At 27.8% G+C, this 20,632-nt stretch overlaps 1 protein-coding gene across 14 annotated transcripts in view; it reads right to left on the reverse strand.

Annotated features, from left to right (window-relative positions):
• Positions 1-1,238: 1,238 nt before the first annotated feature.
• The window catches only part of LOC148236904 (uncharacterized), a 90,306-nt gene continuing 70,912 nt past the window's right edge, over positions 1,239-20,632 (reverse strand). For 7 of the 14 annotated variants that reach the window (XM_088181898.1, XM_088181907.1, XM_088181901.1 and 4 more), the window contains 8 exons: positions 17,402-17,551; positions 6,808-6,953; positions 6,635-6,738; positions 6,365-6,565; positions 5,233-5,476; positions 4,898-5,157; positions 3,642-3,773; positions 1,239-3,565 (listed from right to left, as the gene is read on the reverse strand). In XM_088181898.1, the coding sequence (XP_088038024.1) occupies positions 3,410-3,565; positions 3,642-3,773; positions 4,898-5,157; positions 5,233-5,476; positions 6,365-6,565; positions 6,635-6,738; positions 6,808-6,953; positions 17,402-17,551 (1,393 nt within the window). In that variant the 3' untranslated portion in view covers positions 1,239-3,409. Of the gene's footprint in view, positions 3,566-3,641; positions 3,774-4,897; positions 5,158-5,232; positions 5,477-6,364; positions 6,566-6,634; positions 6,739-6,807; positions 6,954-9,701; positions 9,921-11,623; positions 11,879-17,401; positions 17,552-20,632 lie in introns of those variants that run through there. The other 7 variants (XM_088181899.1, XM_088181906.1, XM_088181911.1 and 4 more) reach the window with 6 other exon arrangements.

Genomic DNA, 20,632 nt, shown 5'->3' on the forward strand with positions numbered 1-20,632 from the left:
GTAGAAGTCACAATTTCTAATACCTAAGGCACTGTGATTCAAAAACAAATACGGTTCGTCACAAAGTATAAAATAAATAATATAAATTTACAATAAAAAGTAATATTAAAAAAGAAAAACTTAAGATTTAACCTCGAATATAAATTAACAGGAAGAGTTTCACTTTCATACTGACGATCAAACGATTGTTATATAGATATACATATATATAATAAACATTTTTCATGTGCATTTTTTATGAATATATTTATAACAAGGCAATAAATAAATGAAACGCTAAGCTTTAAACACTTTCCGACATAACAAATAAGTTTACACAACCATTGCCATCGTTTGCAGTTTGCCCATTCTTACATTACCAACACATAACAATTACACTATCATATAACAACGTAAATAGTTATAAGCTTCAACGTGAGATGATGTAAATGTCACAAACGAAAAATGGTCTATTTACAAAATATATTTATATGTACACATACACACACTTATAAATAAAATTATGCACCGATTTTTAATAATTAAAAATATATATGCACAATATGGTAAGAAGTATAATTTTATCACAGGGTACTTGTATGAACAGGAATGGTCTTAGAGCTAAAACTACTCCGATTTAACGCCACACAGCTACCAAATAATGTCTTTTTTAGAGATGTATCATTTTTAACGGTAACCATGTGATACAATAACATTGAAACTGTACAAACCAATTCCATTAAATAATATAAGTAATGTAAAAACATTTATAGTAGCATGACAAACCACACTGATCAGACCTCAAAGAATGTCTCTCGCTCGTGGGCTGAAACGAAGAGTTGATATAATGTAATTCCTTTCGAACTCTGAACAATGTGTTTTGCCGTAATACCATTTTTTAAACATAGTAAAATTAGAATATATGCAAAATATTAAACAATGTTTGCGTTTATTTATTTTCTATTTTTATATATATATATATATATATATATATATATATATATATATATATATATATATATATATATATATATATATATATATATATATATATATATATATATATATATATATATATATATATATATATATATATATATATATATATATATATATATATATATATATATATATATATATATATATATATATATATATATATATATATATATATATATATATATATATATATATATATATATATATATATATATATATATATATATATATATATATATATATATATATATATATATATATATATATATATATATATATTATGGCAAAACAATGCTCAGGTTGTGTCGGTATATAATAGGCCAAAACTCGAAATTCTAAATGCATTTGTAAAATGAATTTAGCCCGGCGCTAAACTAACAAAGCATCTACATTTGCGTCGAAACGATTAAATACTTCAGGTTCGTACTATAATCTATTATGGATATAATTTCTTAATACTGTTTCAAAAAGTCAACTGTTACAAGTACTTTCAATGGTATGAAAATGCGATCAACGTAAATTTAGGCCATCATAACAAAAATTTACAATTTTAAACTATAATGTACAGTGACATCAAACTGGCGAAACAAATATCAACAAGATATGTCAATAATTAGATATTGGACAGTCAGGATATGTCTTTCGTGTTCTAGTGAGAAAAAAATACATTCGATACAAAAGGTACTATTTAACATTCAACGTATAAAAACAACCCTTGTAAAATATTACAAAATATTCCATAATTTGAGGCAGGATGACCATTACAACAATGAGTCGTATTCACTTTTACAAATTGACATGAATTGTTTCAATTCCAAAAAAGTAAACGCTTCACAAATTTATAAAATATATAATGTAAGTTAAAATAATCAATATATCACTTTGATAGTTTAGTGAAAAATATTTTTATTTACTTTATATTTATATATTATATATCAATTGATTAATTAAAACTCGACTTATACGCCGATCGAACTTTAACCTACATCGTTTATAATAATATATATATATTTTAAGAATAGAATTCTCAAACAGTATACTCCTTGTTGTCAATTAGGCAATCGATTTGTTTTAATATATATTACATTATAATCACTATAATTGAATTTCAATTACTCGTACGCCAGCTATAAACACCGGTCAACTATCGTAACTTTCAATATATTTTTCTTTTTACTCTTAACTAACTATAACGTACAGAATTGAAACTAAATCACATAATGAACGCTTAGTACCTATATCTATATATGTATAACCTACACCATACGTATATGTAATAATGTTTCACATATGCTCTTTAATTTCATTTTTACTTTTTTATTAAAAAAATCAATGACTCTTAATATATATAATGTCAGCTATATATATATATATATATATATATTATACATATGAAAATAAAGGTGATCGTTTTGAAAGTATAAAATGGACCAAAAAATGTTTTTTTCTTTCAAATATAGCAACCTCTAAAATACGAATATAGTCACAATGTCGATAAAAGTGGCGTTAAAAATAATATTAATATCAAAGTAGACTTTATCTTAACTGATAAACCTAATAAATAATTCTTTATCATTACAGCTGCAAAGATTAAAAAGTATAATGTAGAATATATATGTACATATGGTGATGTCACTCGCCTGTGTGTTGAATTGGAGTGTTGGCATCGTGTATTGCTTCTTTGAAGCTCTGACTGATGTGGTTTACTATTTCACTACATATGACAACCTGTATAGTGTTAAAGTTTAAGTATAATATGTCCAGCAAGCTCAAAAATAAGTACTTTGTGAAAGTAAAAAATGGCAATAACAAAAATGCTTGATATTGGTTTTTGGACTTTTAGACTAAAATAGAAAAACTGGATATTGCTGCCATTGATTTTTTAACATGAAATCCTAATTTTGCTAGCATCTTGAGATCAGAATACTTTCAAAGTGATCATCTTAATCATAGCTATTGAGAAAAAAATATCATTTAAGATTTCACAAGTAACGTACGTACAAAGTTCAACTTTGGTGTAAAGCAATCGTAAACGATCAACATTAAAAAAATAAAAATACAGTTACAAAACAAAACACAACACATCAAATCAGTAATGGATATTTTTCTCTTATAATAATGCACAGTATTAATAATAATAATAACGTTTATATTATACAATGTATATATTATGTATGTATATATTTAATATTTTTTGTATCTACTATCATTTCTAACTACATCCTCTGCTAGTAACAACAATTTGGCTGTGTCACCAATAGGAACAAATACTGAATTTCAATATAGGCGTAACCGACTACGTAATCAGATCAAGTAAAAGCAACGACTAACTAAACAAAATTTGGCAAGTAAACAATCGTCGTTGATGTCTTTACGCGTTCGGTTACGCGATCATCATCAGAATAAATAATAGTTACATTCGATTATTATGCTAACTTTTCACTACGTTCGAAGATCGACTCATGCCTACAGTCTCTCTTGTATCACTATCCAATTTATTATCACTATTTTGGTCACCGGTAAACCTGGAATTGTCGCTTGTGACTCCACCTATGAGGGTCGACAGCATTTCCAAAGATTGACGAACCTGTAATTATCATGAACATTTAATTTCAACAATTATCAACTATCGTTACAATGTAATTATTAAAAAAATAACTTACTTTAGCTATTTGTTCAAGATTGGAATTTAAAAAATCGTGAACTTGTACAGCAGATTTGGAATGAAGCTGCGATTGCCATTTTAATATTTCACTATAAAAATCATCACCTCGCTTTAAAAATAACATGTCATTCTGTAAAATAAATAGAGTTATATAATAACATAAAAATGTTAGGTTACTGAAATAAATGACTAAATATTGAAAAAAAACAAGTTCTATCTTATACGAGGGCGAGTCAAAGGTGAACATTAAAAGGGGGGATAAAATTCAAAACATTGCTCTATTGTCCTAAAAATTAGTAACATTATTACATATAGTTTGAAGAGTGGCTAATAGGTGGCAGTACGAATCAGGCATACAACATGAAGATATCGTAGTAGTTTAAACCCTTGCAACATATACCAAAATTGAGCAGCGTTTTGTTATTGTGTGAAGTCTTTTGAGACTTATTGATGAACGAAGGTACATAATACACGTTTGTCTCTCCATCAAGTGTACAAATAGACTAAAAAGCTTTGAATTGGCATTAGTTCTGTTGCACTCTTCTCGATTAGGTCAGGTATGCTAATTTAGCTTGTATTACTATTTATCGTCAGATTCAATTGCAGCAGTTGAAGGCACCGTTAAGGAAAATCACCAAGTAACAATGAATATTAGTTATGGATCACTATACTACATCGTCCATAAAGTTCTGAAGTTACATAAAATATCTGCAAGGTGTATAGCGCACCTATCAACTAAGAACGACAAAGCAGATGGTGATGGTTTTATGATAATATTTGTTACTGGGGATGAGATCTAGGTTAACGCGACGAAATTTTACACACAAAAATCTGCAGAAAAGATTATCCTTACTCTTTTTTGAAGTGAACGATGAGAAATTTCAGAGCACTATATGCATAAGAGGAAACTGTTACCAGCACAATACACTTAGATCTCCTCAAGAATAATCTTTGATCTGGTCAAACAATGTGGTCTTCCAGCAATGTTCATTCAAAGGTTGTAGTGATTCAAGATATGCATTGTGTCTTTCAAACAACTTATAAGAGAAAAGAGGTTCGTGTTTGACAAAAAAATCAATCAGCCAAAATATTTTATTGTAGGATTACCAATGCACTTTTTTCTAAGCACTGGTTATTTTTTGTTCAATAAATTATAGGTTTTTATTTGACTCACCCTTGTAAATAGTTCTTAAAACTGAATATTATTTATTTTTAAATTAAAAAGCATATTTTCTAGGTAGTAAAAATACTTACATCTACTGCAAAATGATTGCCTAGTTTGTCGCTGACTATTCCAATCCTGTAAAGCAGGAATCCGGCGGAGAAGAACAATAAAACTAACAATATGGTCGCCACAACCAGTAAGGTGGAATGATTGAATAAGACGTTCAGTATAGAAGACATTGTGCCGTCCGATGATGACTTTTTTCTCTTGCTCGCACGAAGGAGTGTTGATCCATTCTGAGAGAGAATCACCGCCGCTGTTGGTTTACGAATAACACTCGTTGAAATCACTATTGAGGGTGTGTAAAAATATGTCAAGGATCTGTTTATTATATAAAAAGTAAAGATAGATTGTGTGTTATTACCGTTTGGTATAATCTTGTCGGTTTCCGTTGTGAGTTTGATAGATTTGATGTTAGAGTTCTCACTAGGTGCTTCGTCTCCAGGTATGGGTGAATTTTTGGTTTCGGCTAAATTGCCTTTAGGTGAAGGTGTACGTCTCGGATGCACGGGAGGTGTTAATCGAGAACCTTTGACGTCGTTGCTCTCTTCGCCGTCATCTTGGCTGCCGCATGAAGAGTCAGATATTTCAGATGGTTCCAATGGGCACTGAGAAACATAATGATTGACATTATTAAAAAATGATCTTGATTCTAAAGGTCTTATTATATTATCATAATTGAGATTAAGAACATAATTAATAAGTAAAAATAATTTTTGACTGTAAATTGAGATTATTTTTTATCTCTTCTTTCACAATCCTCGCACGAAGATATCTCATACATGAAGCTTCTCGTTTGCATCTCAATGTTTTTGATTTTAAATTTTGGTTGTACCTCAGATTTAAATTCTATACATGTGTTCTCAGTTGTTTTCATTTTGTCCATACCACCATATAAGTTGTGAAATATTTTCATTGTTTAACTTAACGAATAGCCAATTTTTTCTCCTATTGATAAACATTACTGAGCTCTATTGAAGATATTTCGATGCGATGTAAGAAGAGCTATATCATCCACGATTGTGGCTATTGTAGTGGGAATATATTAAATACAGGGTTAGTCCCTTGACGCTGCCTTAAAGAAAGATGTAGTGATATTTTTCTTCATTTACTTTGACTTTACTGAGTTTGGAATAAAATAATAATTACTAGAGAGTTTCTATTATGTTTTACTTTTTTATTCATATTCATAATCAGGATTTAGCTTGTTTTTATTCAGTAATGGTTTCAGTCTACTCATGAAGAATTTTTCAAAGGATTTATATGAACATACCTTTCTTGGGGTTTTCTTCGTGATTATTTGTGCCACCTTCCATTGAGAAGAAAAACTTTCTAATCTAAATACAGCGTTTTATATTTATAATAATCTTATAGCTTTTAAGAAAGTTCTTGCAGAAGTCTATAAGTTGACCCGAAATTGTATTTAGTTGCAGCTCTGTCCTATGGAGTTTTCTTAGTACGACTTAATAATGAAAATATATTTAATATTGATTTACCGGATCTATTGGCAAGTTCGCAGGTATCGAAACTGGTGAAGCTTTCCACACTTGAGTCATGAGCTTATAAGTAGTATCACGAGACAGTAGGCTTCCGAAGACGTGTTTGTCTTCCAAAGTTGTTACACCGACGGCGTTGGGAATGATGCGTGCCATTTTTTCCTTACTAACTCGTAACACAGTTGCGGTGGGAATCAACAACTGCAATGCAAACATAAGTGTTGATATAAATCATAATAAATAGTTCACATGAGTTATGATAATGCTTACCTTTGTAACGTAACCGAAAACGTTAGAATAGAAGGCAAAATAATTCTTAGTAATGTATAAATGTCCCTGTAGCAATATGTCACCGACTAATGCACATGAATAATCTGAAAATAAAGAAGAATATATAATATATATCTTATTTGGCCTTGACAGTAGCTGAGTTTTATACATACAGTTTAACACACGCTCGTCTTGTGCGGCTTGTGGAAAATGTCTATTGAATTTCTTCTGCCGCGCTTTGGAGCTGGAGGGCGGCGCCGCCAGTGGCCCCTCGTTGCCCCCCGCACCATCATTCGACGGCCACGAATTTTTACCATTTCTGAAAAGAAACAATATGGTCATCATTAATAAAGTTGAGATTTATTATCTTATTCAAATGAAACAATCTTTGGGTATTTTTAAAGCATTTCTTAAGAAATAAAATATGATTTGATGTATCATAGCATTGCACTTTTTCATGTAATTGAATTGAACGTTTTCATATCACAGGTAACATTGCTTATGTGAATAAGACTTTGTTGTATAATAAAAAACTGTAAGCCTTATTTTTAATAATTAACAGACATTATTATTCCATATGTTTTAAAGAGGATAAATTCATACTACGCATTATATAAAACATTAATATTAAATAGTTTATTCAGGTGTACGTGTGAAAGTCAAACACGTATATCTAATGACACCATTTATATGTATATAAAAACTGCTGAAATAATTGGTTTTATATATTTACCTCTTGAATATATTATATATTATATATATATATGTACATATAGTAAAGTATAATTACTTTTTGTCAATGTAAGGCCTTGTTTTCTGTCATAAGAATATTTTTTTTGGTATATTATTTAAAAATACTATCATTTACCTCGTATTATTAAACTATAAACGGTCTTAAACTCAACTAAATATGTTCATCAATTAATTTAGTATTTTTAACTTTACATAAATGTGAAATTAGTAAATTAATAAAATTCTGTAGTAGATCTAACATATACCTTATTTAATAATATAATAATTTCATTTCGTAAAACCGTTTTAGAATATGCAAAACAATGGAGAAAGTCACATGAAAATCGGACAATCCATCTTTTGTGTATACGTAGGCAAAACTATGTTTTTTTATAAATGTATTAATCGGAAGGAATGGATTAAATATTAAAGCTAATGAATTAATAAAGAAATAATCATTTTTTTAATTAAAATTTTTTAAAAGCAAATAATATTTGGCTTTTGTACGAATGACAGTAATATTTCGATCGATCGACATATTAGGTAGGCATGGCGCGTAAATAGCGATATAAGATAAGCGATTTTTTTATACTTTGAACAGCGAATGTTGAACGCAAGTGTCGAGCGATTCTCAAACTGCGCCTTTAGGAACAAATCATAAAAAATATAACTGCATATAATGTATTTTTTTTGAGGTGGAATGAATGTAGAAGTCAGTGCATATATCGTAGCACCGGCGCATATAGCGGGGGCGTGAGTTAATAATAAAATGGCTTAATACGATGATATTGATTTTGATAACATTTTTAGTAACAACAAACAATGAACGGTGAAGAACAAAATTACAAAAGTAAAATGGTTGGCAGATCTAGTGTTTAGTTTAAAAAAGTTAAAAATTATGTTTTTCCCAAAAAATCTGTTTTTTTTTTAAATTTATTTTAGTTAAAGTAATCAAACATTAAATGTAAATATAAACGCTGTGATCATTTTTAAGTGAAAATTAGTAACATTAATGTTCTTGAAATAAATACATATGTAGCAGCTACAAAGTTTAGAATGATATTCTCATGTAATACTTTCGTGTTATTCAGGGGCATTTTTGATTATTAAATTATGTATTAGAATATTGTAAGAACCCTTTTTCGGTATATAATAACATAAACCAAACATAATGCTTAAAAATGACCCCCAATAACAAGAAAGCACAAAGTGTATAAATTAAACTGTTGGGGTTATTAGTATATATAAATAAATTACGATTTACAGTATGCAATTTTGTTGTAAGTGTGCTATTTTATCAATGGATACAATTGCGTCGCTTATTCCTGTTAACAATCGATCAATAAAGACATAATAAATTGCTGCTATGCTGCGGTGGCGAAATGCAGTGAGTCAAGTATATTGTTGTAACAAAAAGACCACCATATAATAATATAATATACATAGTAAAAATCGTATCAGTACAAGATTTATTTTTGTAAAATACAACAATATATTCGAGCAGTTCATAAATATATATTATTTGATTATTACTTTTTAAATTTAATTACGGATGACGGATATTTTGTAAGTAAAAATACAATGAAAGTATTTTTTAATCGGTAGGTTTCAATGTCAGTTTCCAATAGAGCTAACGAGAAGTTAGAACTGGGACGTTGTGATTAAAATGGCCGTGTCAATTGCTAATCATTTTGTGCGAAACGTAAAACTGATGTGGTACTTGTTTCTTTTTATGGCATTGGTGGTATTAAGACGCAGTATTTAACAAAATAGTACAGTGATTCCAATGTTTATGATAAAGAAGGGAATGGCCATCCGTCGTTACTGATCAACTTATTAAAATATATATATAAAAGCGTATATGGTTCATTAAGAATGTCAAGAAGTGTTTTAAACGTTGAAATAAAAATAAAATAATAATGATTTCCTTACTTCACATTTCGAATATTCTTTGTATCATGAATCCATGTGTAATAAATATAGAAAATTGGTTTATTTATACACAAAATTAGGTATTAAAGCTAAATTTCAAACTTCACAGTATAAAATGTCAGGAAACATTTATTTATAATATTTTTACTATTTAGCTAAAGCAAAATGCGTCGTTAATAGTAAGCTTGTCAATTCGCCTACACCAACACAAATGATCATAAGTGTCGTTGGCACGCAGCTAGTCATGTCATCGCACTCCATGTGCCATGTCAATGGTTAACATATCACAATGACCTTTGACAATTTTACGACTTTCATTCGATGCTATTTATTTCTTATTTGACCTTCGCGACTCTCGGGCGGTTTAGACCAGATTATTTACAGCATTTTATAAGCAATGTACCTATCGTCGCCGTCGTTAGAGATGTTAAGAGAAGATTCAGATGTTGTAGTTTCCGAGGAATATCCATCGATATCGTTTCGGCTGTCATCGTCCATGCTCGTGCTCCTGTTTATACTCATTTTGGACACTATTCACTATTATCTCAAATAGTTCAATATTCACACATAGTTGATGCACTGTCACAGTATATTTTTGATATTTTTTAAAAACACATTTTAACTATTAAATTAGAAAACATATTATTGTATTATTATCTACATATAAAATATACAATAAGGGTCCAGAGCTGAACAATCATTTTGACTTTCTGATTTTGTTTAATCACGAGTTAAATTAGCCAAACACATTACGGTCCATTCACGCGTTTTCGCGTGACAAGCGTATTCGAGGGTTAAATGTTAATGTAACTTAAGCTTTTAAAAATATCTGCGAGCGTAATAAAGAATTAAACTTCTATCAAGAGATTTATAATTATTTTGGTAGTGTGAAAAATACAAAAAAATAAATATATACATTTAACACTCAGTGAAAATAGCGAACCGTAATGTGTTGAAAATAAAATAAGCACAAGAAATGTATTTTTTACACAATTCAAGTATTATATATCAATGGTCTCGAGTATAAATTGGCTAATTACATAATCAAATTTAACGAAAGGATAAAAATAGATGCAATAATATGATCTACAATATATTTATTTATCAGTTTCCTTTCAGTGATACTTTTTGATAATTATTTGTATCAGACTAGTACTATTAAGACATTTTCACTCAAAAGTAGAATTTTGAATAAAAATTTTCACTCAAAAATGTCAATTTATCATTAAAGCCATTGATATGCTGATCTGACTAAAATGTAGTATATTTATCGATTATATATGATACGTTAATTAATATATATTTATCATTAAAGATAAAGAGTAATGATAATATTTTATTGTCTTATTTTTCAATTTTTTATTTTAATCATATTAATAAAATGTAGTCTAAAGTCGTAAAAATAAAATTCACACCTAAATCCAAATAAAATTGCTGCGAATTTAATAGAACGCCACTATTATGTATTGATTTTTGATTTAAGAATAATTATTATGAAATAATAGCTTACAAATTAATCAAAATATATCAACAACCTTAATAATAGATTTACTAATGGTTAAATATGAATTTATTGTAATATTAATAATGTACAATAATTAAAGCTAAGGTTTAATGTAATTTTTTTTTTAATTTAATATATTCCAATTTATATTATTTTATATTTAAACTGATATATTATTTTTTTATAGTTTGCTAATTTTTTTTGACACAAAGATTTAATAAGCGGATTTATATGTTAATTTTGTAGCATGTGTGTTTTTTGTACTATACATTTTGCCAATTAAAATAATATAGAATAATAAAAATACATCAGATTTTTTTAGATACATGTATATGTTTCTTAATTTAAATTTCCTTGACTTGTCTATCAATTTTATTAGAATATATAATTAAAAATAATTAATAAAAACATATCACGAATATTAATGTTGTTTATATATTTTTAAAAACGTTTATAAAATAGTGAAGAAATTCATTAAATTTTTTTGCAATTTTATTTTATTTTTGGAGAAAAAATTATATTAGTATTTATTTTCACTATTATTTTTCAAGTTCACATCTCTACTAGCTACTGTATGTATGTATCATATATAACGTGATAAAAAATACATATTAGCATTTATAATATCATTTTTTAGGTATACCAAACATTTGTGTTTGTTTACGTATTTGCAATGTACATCCATACAAATTATATCTATGCATATGTATGTACTACATACAATGTAAATAAATATAAAAAAATATAAAGTATACATCCTGTTTATTATTAACATATACGTTTAATTGTAGTATAAGTAAAAAATAGCAAAAATAATCTACCACTTATTGCTGGTTGCAATAAATTTGTATATATATAAGTAACACTAATTCACGCTAAGAAACACACACCAGTATCGTTTTTTTATGGTTATACCATCTCAAGGTTCACCGGTTCATCGTTTTGTAATTCTACCGAACAGTTATTTTATTTTATTTTTAACGTAAAACGACCGAATGGAGCAGACTTGCACTTGTTCACCGCAACGCGTGTCGAACGAAACTGACAGCGATACGTCGAACTAACGCCAATCATATCAAACAGTGATAATGCATGACACTCAGATTAAATAAAAAACGTAACGTGACTATCGATCCACTTCTACCATATGCTGTTCGCAAAAATCACGTAGAAACAGAGTGGCGTCAAAAAAAAACACCTGTGTTTAACGTTGATAAAAAATTATCGCTGTTTGCTTTTGTCGCTCTTCTCTTGTGGCAAACATCGACTGTGACGCCATAGCTCATTACTGATATTAAAAGTAGCATAGATACGATTTTCAAGCAAAGAAAAAAATACTAAAATGTCACAAATGCTCTTTGATTCCATTGAATCAATATTTGTATTTTCAACGCTTCTAGTAATGAATTACGTCCATGAAATTGATTATATTTTCCATGTGGTCTCATAGTTATTATGTATGTACGTAGGTAACCGCAAAAGGACAACTCGGAGCATAATCCACGTGGACATGTATAATAAAATTTATATAAACAAAGACTATGTCGTAAATATCTCTCAAGTACAAATGCGTAACAGGGAAAATTGTACCAGCGATAAAGGATCTTGCTAAATGTTGGAAAACCAAAATGGAAAATTGTGTTTGTAAATCCAAAGTACATCCATGTTTTATTGAGAACTGATTTAGAAATTTTATATGAAAATATAATATATTATATTAATATAGAATAATCAGGAAATTGAGTAATACATTTATAAAAAAAGTAGTGTTTGCTTAATTTAAACGATACAAATATAAGGATAACTTACTTGTAATTGGGATCCTAATGATAAATGGCACAAGGATAAAAATAAAATCCACAATGCCTGGGTGAAAATCTAGTAAATTAACAAAACTTCAATAGAAGAATCAAGGAAAAAATCCTTATTTGCCACATACAGGGGCTACAATAGAAAAATAACATCGTCGCTTAAATCTGGCACTGGAGTGGACGGTGCATTGCAATCATCTATCATCTCCTTTTTCTCCATTTGCCTTATATTTTTTGTGTTCAAAACACGCATATAGTTATTATACATAAGATCACACAAAGCAGTGGACGTCATCCACGTCAGAGAGCGCACATGCGAAGTCGCACTAGTGTGTGGTAACACTACTCGGATCTCGGCCGACTTCGGCTAACTTCGCCTAACATTTCTGATGGTTGAATTTAATTTACAGTGTTGAATTTGATTTTTAAAATGTTGAATTTGATTTGTAAAATGTTAAATTTGATTTATAAAATGTTGAATTTGGAGGTTTTACCTGTATATATGTAAATACACACATACCTTTTATCTTCGAATTCATGCTTTTTATAGTCTTGATACTATGATGAAGATGTGCTTCAGCATCCTCAGGAGATCATTATTTTTGGTTCATTTTTTATTATCACACAAATGATGAGATTTAGAGACGCAATTTAATAATTTGGTTTTAACTGTTAAAAACATGTTAATTAAATGCGATCATATCTCATATTTTTCCAGCGGTCAATTTCACTTTTTTATCAGAATTATAGATATGTATGATATAAAATATTTATAAAATAAAAGAAGTAATATTTTTTAGAGTGACAAGTATTATATAGATAAATTATATTATTTCTACTTCAATACATATTATATTTTATTTAATAATTTTTTTAGCTTATTTTTTGTAAACTTAACAAATTTAATCAATACATAATATAAATAATAATATACAGGACTATCAAATACACACATTTTTAAATTTATAGTAATATGTATAATATATTATAAATTAAAAATTAAAAAAAAAATATGCACTATATACATATATAAGTTCTAGTCAAGGTTAAAATAAAATGAAAACCGAATATACAAATTATGTTGAATAACAGTTTTAATTCAGTTAATCATCAAATTGTCTAATTTGGTCTAATTTATAACAAATAGGCGTGGTAGAATTTATTTACATGAAATACACATTCCGTACATAATAATTTCGTATTAAATGTAATTACTTCATTTAGAGTTCTAAATTGCGGTAATACTCGTTCGATTTTAGAAGAATATTCTATTAGACGTTTTTTTTTTGTTTGTAACGAATATGTAAAATATTTGAAATAATAAAAAAAATACAAAACTTATATAAACTTAAACTTAAATAATACTATTTGTGTGAAATTTGCGTAATGCTGAAGTCGTTTCCAATGTCAGTCAACCAGAAGAGAAAGAGAATGAGGATGAAAGTGAAGAAGAATCAATTATTAATAGAATTAATCACAATACGGCACTCACTTCTCTTGACATATTATCTGAGTACATCGAACAATGGGGATTCAAATATAACGATGAAATATTAGCTTTTAGGAAAATTGCTATTTACATTAGAAAATCCCAAAATATATACTAACTAAAATCATATTATATATGTATGTGAAATATTAGTCTGATTTGAAAATATTTAATATGAATTTAAAACAGATTAATAACAAATACATAGTTGGGATTCCGTTCGGCATCTCTCCTATTTTTATACAATTTTTTTATAAAAGTTTTGACACCGCGCGATTATGTCGGCGCGACAATGTTAAGGCGCGCATATGACGCTGCGCGATTATGAGGGTGCGCTTGTGTCGGAGCGCTTTTGCCCGGCGCGCAGAGTTATTATTAAGTTATAATGGTCAGATTTGTATTAGATACAAATATAAATTAAATATTTATAAAACTAATAGCATTCATATTAGTATTTTTTTACGAAAATAATTGCTATTAGTCGAAATCATTTATGTATTTTGCTGGTGTGAAATTTCAAAGCTAAATACCTTAAAGTAGAAAGTCAAAATGCTTAAACATATGATTGTCAGCTGGCTGGATGTCAGGTGAGTATGTTTTTTATAGCTGTATTTCATAGTCCAACTCATTCAACTTTTAAAGTTAATCTTGCGATATATGATCACGTATTGTTGTGCAAGAGAATTAGACATTTTTATACAAGAACCAGATTTATCAGTACTTGGCGCATTTTGTCAACATATTGGCAATAAATCACCATTTTGTACTTGAATTATGCAGATCGCTTTCTCGTATCATAAAAGGTTCGCATCTCGTCACACGTTCAATATGATCAAGAAATGGATTGTATATTTTGCTGGAAAGAAACGCAGAACAAACCTTGTATTGGAAATATTTTGGTACAGCACCCATATCGGTTCTGAGTGGTACAGAATTGTTGTGCGTGGTTCTGTTTCAACGAACGTGTTCAGTTGCTCATTATAAACTGAATAAGATCACCCACGGCCTTCTTAATCATAAAGGCTTTAGTCTCCAGTGAAACGAAATTAAAAAAAAAACATTTCATCATACGATTCATAGCATTATCTATACTAAAAGCATTGTTTAGTTTATAATAAAATTTTGTTGCTTTGCCACTCATTTTGAGCACATACAAAAAATCTTTGCATTGCTTATTTTCCATATTTAATTCAATAGCCCAATTTAAAATAAACTTGACACATTGAGGTCCGTTCACGCATTTTTGTGTGATAGCGGAACTTCACACTCAGTCCGTTCACGTGTTTTCGAAGGTTGAAAATAATGGAACTTACGCTTGTAAACATATCGTGCAAATGTAATAAAGATTTAATTTTTTATCAAGATATGGCAATACACCTATATATTTTACTATTTTAGTAGCGTGAAAAAATTGATCTTTTTGAGCAAACATAAAAATATATATATTTAAAATTACGTGGAAATGGCGGACCGTAGTATTGATAATAAATCAGAATTCTATGTAACAGTAACCTAATAGCTGTGCTAGAAAGCTTAGATTAGCGAACATAAAATATACGTTATCATTTTATCTAAAGCCTTATAGTTGTTTTTGTTCACTGTCTCAATAAAAACACGCAAATACAACTCTATAGCGATAGAAACTTTTTTAGAACACTATTGTTAATAGTTAAAAATAATATTATGCATATAAAAAATACTTTGATAAATATTATACTATAGCAAAGATTTAGTAATGCATTTCCAAGCACGATAACATTAATTTCTATATCGAATAAGAGTAATATTAGTTGTATTATTTACTTCCTGCTGAGTTAGATTTATGGAAAAATTCGTTTTGGAATACTTATTGATTCGTCATGCTTTTTAAAAATGTATCTTTGTAACGTTTTTGCGTAATTTCGAGTTACACGTTGCTAATTTAAGTGTAACTAAAGCATAATTATATGTACCTATTATATTTTTTGTTATTTTAATATAAACAAGTAACCATATACCCTATAAATAACTCTAAAAATAGCTCTTTATCTTATATATAAAAAAAATACAAATAAAACGATCAAAATATAAACGTCAATGTTTATAGAAATATATCATAATTATATTGTTGTAAAGATTTAATAACATTTTTATTCGATAATTTATAAATCTATTATTAATTACTTTGTGGAGGGCTTCAACCATCTGTGCTATAAGTCATCATTTAGGGGTTACCATAACGATCACTTGAACAAGTAAAAGAGAAATCTCCCAACCAGTTACGAGTTAAGACAAAACATCACATAGCGGAAGAAAGTATTAAATTAAAAAATATTAGATGGAAAGGATACTATAGATTATCTGGGCTATTATACTGCTCTACCATAAATGTACAATGAATCGCGATTAGCTGTGAAGATATTATTAAATATTTGTATATTTTCAGAGCTACATTTTCACTTCAAGCTGCTTGCAATTCTCAATTCACATTGCTTCCAACATGACAATAAAGTTACAAGGGCTGTAACTTATTTATTCATTATTATTAAATTACTGTCCATGCTACTAGTATATGTATAAATAATGATCTAAAGTGCGCACTTTCCGTAGTAAGTGTGAAATTTTATCAATGAATACAATTGCATCACTTCGATTCAAGTATCAATAAGACAAATTTCTAATAAATTACTGCTGCTGCAATGACGAAATTAAATGAATCATATATACTGCTAAACGACAAGGCCATACTTTATAATTAATAAATGTTTTAAGCAAGGCACGTGACCAACGCACGTGTGCTTAATATCTCTTCAAAATATAAAATATTTATTGGAAATGTCACGTGTGACATGTGACGCTTCTATAAGTCATGGATTAAAAATGGGGTGACGAGGGGTGACACGTGACAATCCTAATATTGTCTGATTAACGCGACAATTTTTCTTTGAATACGATATACATATACAATATGTAGATATATGTACATGTAGAACGCACACATACATTAAAAACGCGTAAATAAAACAGTAGCTTGAACTAAAGTTACAGTTATTAGTTCACTTTACCAACCAAACATTATCTTAGATTTCTTTGTGAATTTAATAATATGTCTTACTTCTAAGGCATATTCTTACGCTATAAACTATTTAGTCAAAATACTGTTTATAAATTAATTTATTTACTTACATACTTGCATATAAATTAGTCACAATCCGATAAAAAAATATTTTAATAATTAAACGCTCATATTATCGCGCTTTTCGCTCATTTTTTGAGCTTATTTATTTTTTGGCAATATTTGGGAAAAAAATGATACTTACTTATCATATTTAGCGGTGGAGTGCGAGGGGCTTCTGAGGGGCGCCTCCAGCTGTTGGGGGGTGGATGGGGCGGAGCGGGGAGTTTGGCCCCCCGCGCCGCTCGTGACCCCCAGAAGTGAACCTGGACTACTCGAAAAGTTCCCGGCAGATCTGAAAAATAAAACATAGCTATGAATAACTTGCTTGAAAGCTACTGCGGAAGTCAGTTCGATTCGTTACGGATCGAAATGTTGGCCAACGCTGCCGGATAAGACCCGGGCGATGTTTTATGAGCCATTTGATGGACCAAAGTTTACAACAGATTAAACGAGCGGACCCCGAGTGAGAAACTGGAACAATGCAATCAACGAGTTAATGACACTGTTTCGTCTACTATTTGAAATGGTTGCCCAAATGGAATGATTGTTTTTTTAGTGAACGCTTACTTTGTATTCATGATTGGGTTCAGATTAGTCTGAGACACTTCTTTATAAATTTATATCTAAATTAAATTATTGTAAGGGAAAGAAAATAGGTTTTATATTACTTACCCAGCATTATTGTTTAAGAGAAAAAAATATATCTAACAGATTTTTATTTTATGTTATGATGATTCTCTCTAAATAATATTCAATATATAGCAAAAAATTATTGTGAAAATCTTTTTGTTAACAATCTTTCTAGCTCTTTTAAATATAACCTAACCTAACTTACTTAGTATTTTTTTAGATAGGAGTAATAGGTAACATAAGAGTCATTTCAAATTATTAAATATGAAGGTAAAATGTTTTCATGTACATATTTTATTATATTGTATATAATAAATAACCTAATTTATTACTATAATAATATTTATTTTTTATATAAAAAAAATATTTAAAATTTTTTAAATTTTTTGTATTTTTTAAAATCTTGTTAAAAATATTTTTTATTTATATTATTTTAACTTTCTGTAATTCAAAAACAGTAATTGCGTCGTTTAAAATTACCATTGTGTATTTTTATTTTAAATAAAAAAAATATAACTGCTCATTAAAATATTTTTATGTATTTATGAACATATGTTTACAGACGCCTAAGAATAATATTATTACAAAACTATTATTACTGGAAGAACAAAACAGTAAACAATCGAAATAACAATCAGTTGTAACTTAAAAGCAAACTAAATATTGATCGTAAATACTGGCTATTCATTGGTTGTTTTAATTGTCTTAGGTATTATATTTTTGGGACACATTTGCATCTGAAGTAAGGAACAAATTTCAATAAATTTTAAATAAAATTTAACACTTGCTCTATGTGGCTACATATAAAATAACCATAATAATAAAATTTGTAGCAAAACGTTTTCAATTGTAAATAAATAGTTTTCATGTACATTTAAAAAAAAATAATAAATTATTAGAAAAAAAAGTTAGCAAAACAGACATTTTTTATTTTTTGATTCTTTATAATATAGAAAAAATAATATAAAAATTATTTTTTGTCAGAAATTTAAAAAATATTTAATTAAAAAAAAATATTTTACTTACATACAAATAAAAACAAAAATTTAAAATAAAAAATAATATTGTAGCATGTTGCTCATGAAATTATACCTAAATTAAATAAAAAAAGTCTAAGAATATAGTTTTAGGCAATCATTACTGGAAAACCAAAATACTAACAAATCGAAATAACAACCAATGGTAACTTGAAAGGAACTATATAAAATATTGACCGATCACGTGATCAAATGTCTGGCTATTTATTTGTCTTTATAAATATATGTTAGAGACACATTGCAATATGTTTTTTAATTAAAAAAATAAAATGCTTCATGGCTGCATATACAATAACTAAATTATTATACATATTTAATATTGATTTTAGAGCTCACAATTACAAATAAAAATAATAATAAAAACACAAATGAATCTTATGAAAGTTTAATCATAGACAAATGTATATACATAAATACATATGTGTTAGTATATGTTCTCGCAAGATTTATATGTAGCTGAGGTGTTATCGGGTTGGTCGTGTTTTTGTCGTGATATTTCGGCTGGATCACACCAGCCATCGTCCGACGATGGGTGATGTGATCCAGCCGAAATATGACGACAAAAAATCGTTACGTGTACAACCTGATAATACCTCAATTACATAAATACATATTATTTTATATAAAGTATCATACACATCTAGTAAAAAATAGTTAAAAGTTTCTAGTTAAATTATGTTGTCAGAAAATTGTATAAATCATTTTTTTTGTTTATAAAATCACTTTCACATGAAATTCTTGCATAAATTTAACGGGTAATTTATTTAACAATGTAATTATAATACCATAATAATAAACACAAAAAGGGAAAATATTATTTATATGTTTACGTTTTTTAATTATATTAGGTTATCATATTTAATTGTTTAAGGTTATGCTACACAAACGTAGATTATATGTATTTTTGTAATAAAACACATTAACAATGATAACCTTTTTACGTCACGTTTATATAATAATATTATTACGTTGAAAAGACATTGAATATTATATTTATTCATAATATTTATGTTAAAAATCACGATTGACAATTTATGAACGAATTGATTAAGGAAAACAATAAACGCTTAGTATACTATTATAAAAATGGTTATAAATGTCATAGAATTATCAATAAACATAAACTTTTGACATTATCTTTAAAGTATTTATTGTTCATGAGAGTTCAAAGGCATTGTTTATGAATGTTAATACAGGCTAATGTTGTATATAAATTCTCATTAAAAAATCAATAAATTTTCAATCGTACGATTTTTCTTTTATAAAAGAAGTTTCTTATTATGTTTACTAATGTTTTGATATCAATAAGAGTAATTAAAAAATATGTTTTTAAACGGATTTCCTAAATAATTAGTCTGTACTATATGAAATATTATTAAAAAATTTTAATTACTTAAAATTTTACGATTTACAATAATTTTATGCAATTAAAATATTTTTTTATTATTTTTATGTATACTCAAGAACTACTGTGGTAAAGTTATGTTGAAATGTGACATTAACATGATAATTAACAGAAATATATACCATGCAATTAATATAACTTATTTTTAATAGGTCGGTGTAAACTATTATATTGAATACTACTCAATACTTGTAAATATTGTAATACATTATTTACCAAGTCTTGAAGTTAGCATTATATGCTATAGTTTATAACTTTACATAAACATAAAAATTTATTTAAATAATAAAAATATATGGTT

Source organism: Plectrocnemia conspersa, unplaced genomic scaffold, assembly GCF_051122295.1.
Source record: "Plectrocnemia conspersa isolate PC_06_02 unplaced genomic scaffold, ASM5112229v1 ptg000003l, whole genome shotgun sequence".
Classification (NCBI taxonomy): domain Eukaryota; kingdom Metazoa; phylum Arthropoda; class Insecta; order Trichoptera; family Polycentropodidae; genus Plectrocnemia; species Plectrocnemia conspersa.